This window comes from Myotis nattereri (assembly GCF_964212035.1).
Source record: "Myotis nattereri genome assembly, chromosome: 2".
Classification (NCBI taxonomy): Eukaryota; Metazoa; Chordata; class Mammalia; order Chiroptera; family Vespertilionidae; genus Myotis; species Myotis nattereri.
This window is the reverse complement of record NC_138076.1, coordinates 149,709,221-149,721,179: the sequence shown is the minus strand read 5'-3', so window position 1 is coordinate 149,721,179 and position 11,959 is coordinate 149,709,221. Positions and strand designations below refer to the sequence as shown.

Here is an 11,959-nt window from a genome sequence, read left to right as displayed (position 1 = left end):
CGTTCACTCTTTCAGGAATTGCTGAGTTGCCCAATAGATACCAAGCACTGTTCTGGTGCCAAACAAACAAACAATTCCTTCATCTTGTGACTAGTGAAGAAATGAGAAGTTAATTTTTCCTTGAAGTAGTGGATATATTTTCATCTCTTTGGAAGGCTCCTAATCTACGAATGAGTTCTTGTTGGATATTATGAAGATTACTTCATTGAAGATGTAGCTCAGAAATTTTGCTATTTGAGTGTTTTTGCACGTGTGCATTCCAGTTTTAGCCTCCAAAGAGGGTGCTGCAGTATTCAGGAAGTCTCAGAACAGGGGTTTATGTGAGGTCAGATACCCTGGCTAGCATCAGGTAGGATTCATTCATTCATTTAACAAACATGCTGGCCACTAACATAGGTGCTAGAAATGCAGCACTAGGTGTGACAGACAGCATCCCTCCTCCAGAGCTTGCTGTAGTGAGGAAATACAATAGTCAAATACACCAGTTGGTGTTGAAGTTATCCAGTGAAATAGAGCAGAGTATTTTTATTTTTCAGTGTTTTTAGAAAGATATATTTTTATTGATTTCATAGAGGAAGGGAGAGGGAGAGAGGGATAGAAACATCAGTGATGAGAGAGGATCATTGATCCACTGCCTCCTTCATGCCCCCTACTGGGGATGGAGCCTGCAACCCAGGCATGTGCCTTTGACTGAAAATGAACACGAGATCCTTCAGTCAGCAGGCCGACACTCAATTCACTGAGCCAAACCAGCTAGGGTGAGCAGGGTATTTTTTTTTTTTTGATGGTATAACATGGCAATGGTTTTATAGCAAACTTATTTTTATAAGTAGAAAGTACATTCTAAAATAGTAATAAAGTTTAGTATAGTAAATACATAAACCAGTAAGAGACATTTGTTGTCATCAAGCATAATGTACTGTATATAATTGTATGTGCAATACTTTTATGTGACTGTCAGTACAAGTTTGTTTACATCAGCATCAACATAAACACAAGTAATGCATGTTGTGCTCCGAATTTACAACAGCTACGACGTTACTAGGGGATAGGAATTTTTCAGCTCCATTATAACCTTATGGGATCACAGTTGTATATGTGGCCATTACTGACTGAAACTGTTACACAGCGCATGACCAACAGCCCTTCCAGAAGCATAGTGAGTCAGAGAAGGCAGTTGCCCAAGAGACTCTCAGCGGACAAAAACATATGGCTAGATAGGGATTCTCTTCAATTTTACAAAAAATTCCCACTTTCAGAAACTGCTTTGTAATAAAAGTAGAATCAGCAATCCAATTTAATTTATTGAAAAAGTTGTATCTCAAGGTGCTAAAGCAGAGGTAATTTTAGAACTCCAATGAAATAGTGTCCTTAAGCCTACAAAATAAGCAAATCTAAAGCTTAAACTCCAGGACTTTCCATGTCAAAAACTACTCAATTACAATAACTAATTAAAAGAATATGAGCTAGCCCTGGTTGGGTGGCTCAGTTCGTTGGAGCATCATCTCATATACCAAAAGGTTGTGTGATTGATTCCTGGTCAGGGCACACACCTAGGCTGCGGGTTAGATCCCCAGTTGAGGTGCATATGGGAGGCGGCAGATTGATGTTTGTCACATCAATATTTCTCTTTCCCTTCCTCCACTCTAAAAAGAAAATAAATTTTTTAAAAAAGAAAAAAAAAAGAGCCAAAACCGGTTTGGCTCAGTGGATGGAGCGTCGGCCTGCGGACTGAAGGGTCCCAGGTTCGATTCCGGTCAAGGGCATGTACCTGGGTTGCGGGCACATCCCCGGTGGGGGATGTGCAGGAGGCGGCTGGTCGATGTTTCTCTCTCATCGATGTTTCTGACTCTCTATCTCTCTCCCTTCCTCTCTGTAAAAAATCAATAAAATATATTAAAAAAAAAAAAAGAAGAGCCACTCTTTAAAAAAAAAAAAAAAAAAAGAAAAAAGAAAAAAAAAGAATATGATCTAGACTGGCTGTTCATAGATCTCCAAGAGGATTTAACTACTTTCTTCTACTTTCAGGGTCATGCTAAACATCCACTACCCGTTTTATTCTTTTTTTTTTTAGTCCTAAAATGTATTTTTATTGATTTTAGAGAGGAAGGGAGAGGGAGATAGAAACATCACTGATGAGAAAGAATCATTGATTGACTGCCTCCTGCATGACGCACACTGGGCATCAAGCCCACAATCCAGGTATGTGTCCTGACCAGGAATCGAACTGTGGCCTCCTGGTTCATAGGTTGACACTCAACCACTGAGCCACACCAGTCGGGCTTCCCATTTTATTCTTTTAGATTATCTCTTCCACTGGCAGTGATTAGTTCATAAGCAAAAGCTACACAGTCAGTTTTGAATTTTATTTCATTAGCTTAAAAGGTGAACAATATGTGTTTCAAATCTTATTAAACTCATTTATCTGAATATGTTTACATAGAGCACAGATACAGGATTTCAAGTAACTTATGGTAGAGGCCATTGTCCATTTAAAAATAAGCTTCTTCCACAAAAACTGCACTGAAAGGCAAAAAAAAAATTTCTTTTATACTGCGTAAGAGTTAGATGCAAACTTCTGATGTAAATTTATTTCATTGTCAACTCTCATGCTAAAGCTGGGAGGCACAAATGTTCATAGTTCAGTTAAATGATACAAACAAAAAGCTTCAGTTTCTCTCAGATACAAATCAGAAACCTCCATCCACGTCTCTTACAGTAGTGTGTCAGACTTGATTGTCTTGCCAGGTCACTTCTTTCCTTTCCCTTTTTTACCTCCCTCTCCTTGCTGAAGAGTTTGGTCACTGCCTCCTGTTTTTTGTGTCCTTGTTTTTAGTTTAGGAATCATTTCTGCTGCATACAACATTACTGACTTACGTGATGGGAATTGTGCAAGACAGAGGCTGCCATCTTCCTGTTTGAATTGAACCCGGACTCTGCCCCTATACTGAGCATCAGGATTCCATTCTCTGGAGTACATTTTGTTTTTCTCAAGAAATGCATTAAGTCCAAATGCTGAGCACACATCTTGAATCTCTGTAGCTGTAGGATTTTCAACAGCCTTACTTATGGGGATTCGCCTGCCCTCTGCGATGGTCTTCTTGTTATTTAAATAAGCAGGGTGTATACAAATAAGCCTGTCCTGGTCGGCCATTTCCGCCCGTGCCCACTGGGGGGCGGGGGGGGGGGGCGGCTCCGGGCAGGGTATTTTTCTATTAAGTTGGTCAGGGAAGGCCTTTGTAATGTGCGGTTTAGACAGATCTAAAGACAGTGAGGGAGTCAGCCATGTTGATATTAAGAAGATCATTCTAGTAGAGGGAATAGTCAAGTGCAAATACCCTAAAGGGTAAGTGTAGCAGCAAAGGCCAGCAGGATGAGGGAAGAGAAGGGTCAGAAATGGATTTAGGAAGGCCATTTGGGGGCATGATTACGTAGGGCTTTATAGCAAATGGTAACAGTTTTAGCTTTTACTCATGGTGTGACAGGAAACTTGGAAGGGTATAAGCCAAGAAGTAGCATCATTTTACATTTCATCTGGTTGCTATCCGAAGAATAGGCTGTTAGGGAGCAATTGTGGAAGCAGGCAGACCCATTAGAATGATTTTGCATTAGTGTAGGTAAGAAATTATAGTGGTTTAAATTAAATTATTAAATAGCTGTGAAGAAGCAGTAAGATTTTGAGTATATTTTTAAGATCGAGCCAATGTCATTTGTTGAGGGACAAGAGGTGAGTATGAGAGAAAGAAGTCAAGGGTATTTCTAAAGTTTTTGACCTAAGAAACAAACAAATGGAGTTGTCTTTTACTAAGACAATGAAGACAGGAGAGAGGGGTGAGAACATATTTTGGTGGGAATGGAAATCAAAAGTTTTATACTGGGTATGAATTTTGGAAAACTAGTACACCAAGTGGAGATATCAAGTCATCCTTTGGATATACTTACCTGGAATTCAGGGACAGTGTCAATGCCAGAGATATAACTGTGGGAGAAATCACTGTCTAAATAGTATTTAAAGCAGTAGGAACAGGTGAGATTCCAGAGAGAGTGATGATGGATAAAGAGAAATGGTCAGCAAACTGAATCATAGGGTGCTTCTCTGCCTAGAAATAAGGAAAATAGAATGATGCAACAAAGAAGACTGAGGCAGCCTGTTAGGTAAGAGAGAAAGAAAAGGAAGGGAAGAAGGAACGAGAGGGACAGCAGCAGAGAAGGAAAGAAAGGACGGGGAGGAAGGAGGGTGTCTCAGAAGCCAAGGTTCACAAAAGGGAGTCACGATGACTGAATTTACCACTGGACTTGACAATCTGGAATTCATTGGTGACGTTGAGTAGTATGATTTTAATGGAATGGTGAGGATAAAGGATGATTGGAATGAGTTCTGGATGGAATGGAAGGAAAGAAGAATATTTTTTAATTTAAAAATTTTATTTTTACTGATTTGAAAGAGAGAGAGAGAATAACATCGAATGATTGCCTCCCACATGGGCCCTGACAAGGGATCAAACCCACAACCCAGGGATGTGCTCCCTGTTGCTGTAGGAAACAATGCTCCAACCAGCTGAACTACGTAGGCCAGGGCAAGGAGATAGTGACCTCATTGAGGTTTCCACAGCCCTGACAGTAGAACTCCCAATTTTTCTCACATAGTAAGGCTGTGTTCTCATATGGGGCTTGGAGGGCTTAATGGACTTTTACCAGAACTTGGTGTGTAACTACTTCCAGAGAGCATTTGTAACTGCGAGTACTTAGCAAGGCCTGACATAACTCGAAGGCCTGACATATTGCAGTCACACTTACACTGTGGGAAAGTTCATTCGTCTCCATGTATGAAGATACTCCTTTCATTCTGAATCATTTGTGGTTAGCATATGGAATAGGAACCCATTCTTTTTTGGGGGGCCACCATGTAGGCAATTCTAGTGACTGAGTTCTTTTGTACAAGTAGAGAATAGTGCCCAGTGAACTTGGCAACAACTTAGATGCAAAGTTCCCTCCACCTTTTCCTAGAAACCAACCAGAGCAATGGGAAGTGGGAGGGCACGGGGTGGGGGGTGTGGGGGGTACGGGGGGCACACCCTCTGTATGTTTCCTAGTGCTGCTGTAACAAAGAACCACAAACACAACAAATGTATTGACTCACAGTTCTGGGGCCTAGAAGTCTAGGTGCAGGGAGGGCCCTGCATATGTAAGGAGTTGGCCTGCCAAACATTTGACATGAATTAAAAATCAACAGACAAAGAAGCAATTATAGTCGGCTCTCCTTATCCATGGGGGAAACATTAGAAGACTCCCAGTTGACACCTGAAACCTCAGATGGTACCGAACCATGTACTATGTTTTTTCCTATACACACATATCTATGATAAAGTTTGATTTATACATTAGGCACAATAAGGGATTAACAATAGCAATAATAAAATAGAACAGTTATAACAATATCCTGTAATAAACGTTATGTGAATGTGGTCTCAAATCCTACACTGCACTCACCCTTTTGTGATGATGTGGGATGATAAAATGCCTACATGATGAGAGGAAGGGAGGTGAATGACAGGCATGTGACTTAGTGTTAGGCTATTATTGACCTTCTGATGATCATCAGAAGGAGGATCATCTGCTTCCGGTGATCCTGGATCACTGAACCATGACAATGCCAATGGTTGGGGAATTTTAATATTTTTATTTTATTTTAATTTTAGTTTCCCTAATATTTTTATTACATATCCAATGTTATTAAGTGACAAATAAAATTTGCTTCTCCTGGAATACATCTTAAGGCATCTTTCATTACTGAATGCTATTTATCTGGCCTATGTAGACTAAATAAGATATCATTTATTATAATCATATGAAGACCTTTAAGTTAATACGTAATGAAAAAATGTTAAAAAATAGTTGGAATAGCCCAGCCAGTGGGGCTCAGTGGAATCAGGAGGTCACAGTTCGATTTCTGGTCAGGGCATATGCCTGGGTTGTGGTCTTAATCCCCAATGTGGGGCGTGCAAAAGACAGCTGATCAGTGATTCTCTCTCATCATTGATGTTCCTATGTCTCTCTCCCTCTCCCTTTCTCTCTGAAATCAATAAAAAGTATATTTTAAACAATCATTGGGATAGTAATCATCGACAGATTCATGGGGGATGGACGAGAACCCTGAGCTCCAGGTGAGGAACGCGGGCCCCCTCAATACCTTGATTTCAGCCTGTGAGACCCTGAGTGGAAACCCATCTAGGATGTGCCTCAACTTCTGACCTACAGAAACAAGATAATCCATGGGTACTAGATTAAGCCACTAAGAACATTGTATCTTACTATAGAGCAACAAAGGACTAATACAGATCACCAACCGTGTTATTTAGAATACATTGTGTATAGAGGTTGTGCCATAGGAAACTTTTGATGTTTGACTATCTTTGACATGCAAAATAATGGCAATTTCCTAGAATTCAGTGAATCCTTATGCTGATTAGTTCATTCTTTGTGGTTATAGGACTGAACCTCAGTCGCAATAGAACACCTGCAGTAGCCTGACACACGACTCTCTGTATAGGTAGTTCCTATTGTAGTTTGTTTCTGTAGGGACAGCAAGAGAACCTCTGACTTCTTCCATAGTCAGCCTCTAAATCCGCTGGTAAAGAGGATTAGGTCAGGTTCACCTAAGTAATCTCTCTTTTGAAGTCTGTTTTGTCTGAGGTAAGTATTGCTACTCCATTTTCGTTTTGTATTGTTGTTCTTGTTATTTGTTTCTTTCCATTTGCATGCTATATCCTTTCCCATCCTTTCAATCTGTGTCTTTCATTTTGAGGTGGGTCTCTTGTAGGCAGCATACATATGGGTCTTGTTTCCTTATCCATTCAGCTACCCTATGTCTTTTGATTGGAGGACCATTTAATCTATTTACATTTAAAGTGGTTATTGATAGGTACATGGTTATTGCCATTTTATTCATACTTATGTTTCTTTTCCTCATTGGGGGGCAGGATTAATAATTACAGAAATAAGAGAAAGGTGGGCAAAAAAAAGCTAACATTCATAATTGAAGTTCGAAGTAGAAAATCAACAATTTCCTGAACTGAAGTCTCAAATCTATACATTGAAAAGGCACATTTTGCAGTAGGAAATACTGACCCAGAATGATGAGAACAAAGAGAGCTCTGTTTGCAGCAATGGCAGAGCAGATGTCTCGGGCCTGCTCTCTCATTGAAAACAACCAAAAAACCTGGAGAAATTATATAAAGGTGGGCAAACGTAGGTTTACAGTTGTGAGTATGTGAAATGTTTATTACTGTATTGTTTACCTATTAATTATTGTATTATTTATTATTATTAACCTACTTTTGCTCACCCTTGTATATCTGTTTGAAAGCATAAGAAAGCAAGCAATGCATAAGGATTTATGGGGTTAAAATCTGTGATGAGGATGCCCACATGGGGGCAGCCTTACACAAGCTATCAGAGCCCATAGGAAAGGAGAGATGAATTTGGCATTTGAAACCACCTCTGCCAATTCTGAAAGTAGAGGCCAAGAGGTTTAGAAGCTAAACACAGTTTTTAACAGACGCATGGGCTAAAGGGACAAAAATTAGAGTTGAAGGCTGCAAGGAAAAATTAGACACCTCAGGTTTTAATTTGAAATGGGAAACAGTTCATCCAGATTCCAATGATCTCAATCCTGTTTGGATTAAAGGGACAACAAGTAACTAATGTCTCCATGCCTGGCAGAAGCAAAAGTAAGTTATCTAGGAGCACAACATCGTCCAGAGCTTTGAATTGTCTACAGTTCGTCAAGGGTGATTCTGCGGCTCAGTTCAAAATAACCGGACTTGCCAGGAGACAAGATATGGACAAAAGCCAAGAGAAATGGCCATGGAAACAGGTCTGTACGGGATCTGATGCTCTAAGCCAGGGGTCAGCCAAACATGGCCCACAGGCCAAATCCAGCCCTCCACCTGTTTCTGTAAATCAAGGCTCATTGAGTCACAGCCACACTCATCCTTATGCGTGCGTGTGGCTGCTTTTGTACTGTTCAGAGCATAGTAACAATGTAGGCTAAATAAGTATTATCTATTATAATCAGATAAAGTCCTATCTATCCATGCTTCTATCTAAAGTCCTTCTCTAAGCTAATACCTAATGAATAAAATAAAATGTTAAAAATTGCTAAGAAAGTGGCCATATACAGCTTTGTGGAAGATGGAAAAGAACCCTGAGCTCCAAAGCCTGAAGTATTTACTGTCTGGCCCTTTACAGAAAAAGTTTATTACCCCTCCAATCTAAGCAACTACTTCAATAATAGTGGAATAGTAAACAGAGGATCAATATAGCCAACAATTGGAAAAGATACTAAAATAGATAAACCCTAATGAGGCTCATGAAGAGAGGGACAGGGACTGAGGCAAAGGTACAACTAACCAGTCTGAGGAGTTGAAGGGGGAAATTAACATAAATTCTGCATAAATGAAAAAATAAAGAGCATTTAACAAACAAAATATGCTTAAAAAATTAAAAATTTATGTTCATTGAAAAAACTATCTTTGCTGTTGAAAGTCTTACAGATGTCCCTCGTTTGTCCCCCACTGGCCCTGGCCCTCTCCATCCCACTCATTGGAAAAATTCTTTAGGGCAAACACCAACTTACCAAAAGTGACAAGCTCTAGCTGGTTTGGCTCAGTGGATAGAGCCAGACTGAAGGGTCCCGGGTTTGATTCTGGTCAAGGGCACATGCCTGGGTTATGGGCTGGATCCCCAGTAGGGGACATGCAGGAAGCAGCCGATCAATGATTCTCATTATTGATGTTTCTATCTCTCCCCTCCCCCTTCCTCTCTGAAATCAATAAAAGTATATTTAAAAAGAAAAGAAAGGAAAAGTGAGTAGTCCTCTGTCTATTAAAGAAATTGAATTTCATAATTCCCACAAAGAAAACAACAGGTGAATTCTTTCAAACGTTCAAGGAAGAAGTAACACCAATTACAAAAACCCTTTTAGAGAATAAAAAAGGGTAACCTGGCCTCACCTGAGCAGGGTGAGGAGGGAACCCATGCCAGTCCCAACCCAGTGTGCAGCAAAGAGCCCACAGGAGGTGATGAGGCTGCCCACATGGGGGCAGCCTTACATAGGCTGTCAGAGCCCAGAGATAAAGATCAAGAGAGAGAGAGAGAGAGAGAGAGAGAGAGAGAGAGAGAGAGAGAGAGAGAGAGGTGAGAGTCCCCAGTGTCCATGTGGAGGGACAGCTTTGTAGAGTGTTACGACCCAAGGTGAATGAGGGAAGGGGTCCTGATGGCTGCATGCTGGCACAGGAGTCAGAGCCTGAGAAAGGTGAAGGAAGCCAGCTGTGGGTTGTCACAGCCTGGGTGAGGAGGGCATCCATGCGAAGGGGGGCGCGGGTGGCCTTGTGTGGGGTGGCAGAGCCCAAGCAGGGAGAGGTGATACCTGGGTGGGTAAGAGGGGGGCAATGGAGATGAGAGGTTAATTACATATGGGAGACTGAAAATAGGTAGGTTTCTCATTGTCTGAGAAGACAGTTCCAAATACAGAAAGGGTGAAGGCTAGAATGAGCCCTGTGGCTTTGGATTGCAGTTCTATGTGCATGAATATATTTCCTATGTTTGTCCACTGAGAGGCCTGGGAACAGTGATACTTGAATATCAAGAGGGATACCTAGCATCTAGATCTTGGCTTCTGCATGTCATATTCAGTAAAAGGAATCAGGGCTCTTTAGAGCAGTGGTTCTCAACCTTCTGGCCCTTTAAATACAGTTCCTCATGTTGTGACCCAACCATAAAATTATTTTTGTTGCTACTTCATAACTGTAATGTTGTTACTGTTATGAATCGTAATGTAAATATCTGATATGCAGGATGGTCTTAGGCAACCCCTGTGAAAGGGTCGTTCGACCACAAAAGGGGTTGCGACCCACATTTTGAGAACCGCTGGTGTAGAAGGAAGCCAAGCGCTTCAGAAGGGAGCGAAGCAGCGGAGAAGGGAGGGAAGGAGGCAGCTTCACTGCTTCACTCCAGCCACAGGAAGCCCTATTCTTGCAGGGATAGGCCCGAGGAAGCGCTATTCTTGCAGGAATCTTCCTGCAATGGGCCTCTAGTTTTTTATAAGACTGGATTCAGTGGGAATGCAGACTGGTGCAGCCACTATGGAAGACAGTATGGAGTTTCCTTAAAAAACTGAAAATGGAACTCCCATTTGACCCTGTGATCCCACTTCTAGGAATATATCCCAAGAAACCAGAAACACCAATCAGAAAGGATATATGTACCCCTATGTTCATAGCAGCACAATTCACCATAGCTAGGATCTGGAAACAGCCTAAGTGCCCATCAGTAGATGAATGGATTAGAAAACTGGTACATCTACACGATGGAATACTATGCTGCTCTAAAAAGGAAGGAACTCTTACCATTTGCAACGTCATGGATGGAACTGGAGAGCATTATGCTAAGTGAAATAAGCCAGTCAATGAAGGAAAAATACCACATGATCTCACTCATTCATGGATAATAGAGACCATTATAAACTTTTGAACAATAATAGATACAGAGGCAGAGCTGCCTCAAACAGATTGTCAAACTGCAGCAGGAAGGCAGGGGAGGGTTGGGGGGCAGGAGGTAGGGGGGTAAGAGATCAACTAAAGGACTTGTATGCATGCATATAAGCATAACCAGTGGACATAAGACATTGGTTGATAGGGGAGGCTAGGGGACTGTCTAGGGTGGGGGGATAAAATGGACACATATGTAATACCCTTTGTAATACTTTAAGCAATAAATTAAAAAAAAAAAAAAGACTGGATTCAATAGTAACTTCCCCAGTTTTACAGTGGGCAAAATTTTACAGTTTGCGCTTCCCAAAAGAATATATATGATGGCACGTAAGCACATGAAAAGATGTTTAACATCATTAGTTATTGGGGCAATGAAAATTAAAACCACAGAGTAATAATATACAGACTAGAATGGCTAATAACATTGTAACATCTGAAATACTGCGCTGTGGAGCTGGAACTGGCGTTGGGTGTGTAACATGGTGCTACCACTTTGATAAACAGTTTAGCACTCTGTCTCAGTTAATACACTCCCACATGACTGAGCAATGATCCTAGTGGAAACATACACAGGCTTGAATATGAATTTTCATAGCAGATTTATTCACAATAACTCAAAAATGGAAACTATCCAAATGTCCGTCAAGAGGGGAATGGATACATTATAGTATATCCATACGATGGATTATTGCTTAGCAATAAAAAATAATGAACTATGAATGCATTTCAGGAACAGGGAGGGATAGATCTTGAATCCAGATACAAGAGTTTCTGTATCTCTTTGCATTCCCATTGTTATGATCTTATTTCATCTTATTATCACTTGTCTTGATTACCAGGCTATAAATTGCCCTCCGATGATTACATCCCAACACTACCTCTTTTCCAAACCCCCCTCTACGCTTTAGAAGCACAGTACCTGGCCTATTGTAAATCCACACAAAAGTGTTTGAGTGAATGTAACTTCCTCTTCAGTGGTTATGTGTGGCAGCAGGGGCCATACCAATCTTTTGGGAATCATAGATAATCAGTGAAAATTATGGATTCTCTCCCTAGAAAAAATTACATTATGTATATACAATATTTTGTATAGAGTTTCAAAGTGGTTCATGGAACTCCTGATGCTCATACATAATTAAGAACAACAAAATTGGCCTAGCTGGTGTGGTTCAGTGGTTGAGCAGCGACCTATGAACCAGGAAGTCATGGTTTGGTTCCCAGCCAGGACACATCCCCAGGTTGTGAGCTCCGTCCTTGGTGGGGGACATGCAGGACACAATGGATCAGTAATTTTCATCACTGGTGTTTCTATCTCTCTTTCCCGCTCCCTTCTTCTCTGAAATCAACAACACACACACACACACACACACACACACACACACACACACACACACACTAGAGGCCTG

The 11,959-nt window shown here is 41.0% G+C and overlaps 1 protein-coding gene across 1 annotated transcript; it reads right to left on the bottom strand.

The window, feature by feature from the left end:
* Positions 1-2,749: 2,749 nt before the first annotated feature.
* Positions 2,750-4,826, bottom strand: LOC308514157 (signal recognition particle 19 kDa protein-like; the record flags this gene model as incomplete). The annotated part of the gene is made up of 1 exon (XM_081084205.1): positions 2,750-4,826. Exon 1 carries the CDS (start codon positions 3,413-3,415, stop codon positions 2,750-2,752), a length of 666 nt encoding a protein of 221 aa, XP_080940331.1. The 5' UTR covers positions 3,416-4,826.
* Positions 4,827-11,959: the final 7,133 nt, after the last annotated feature.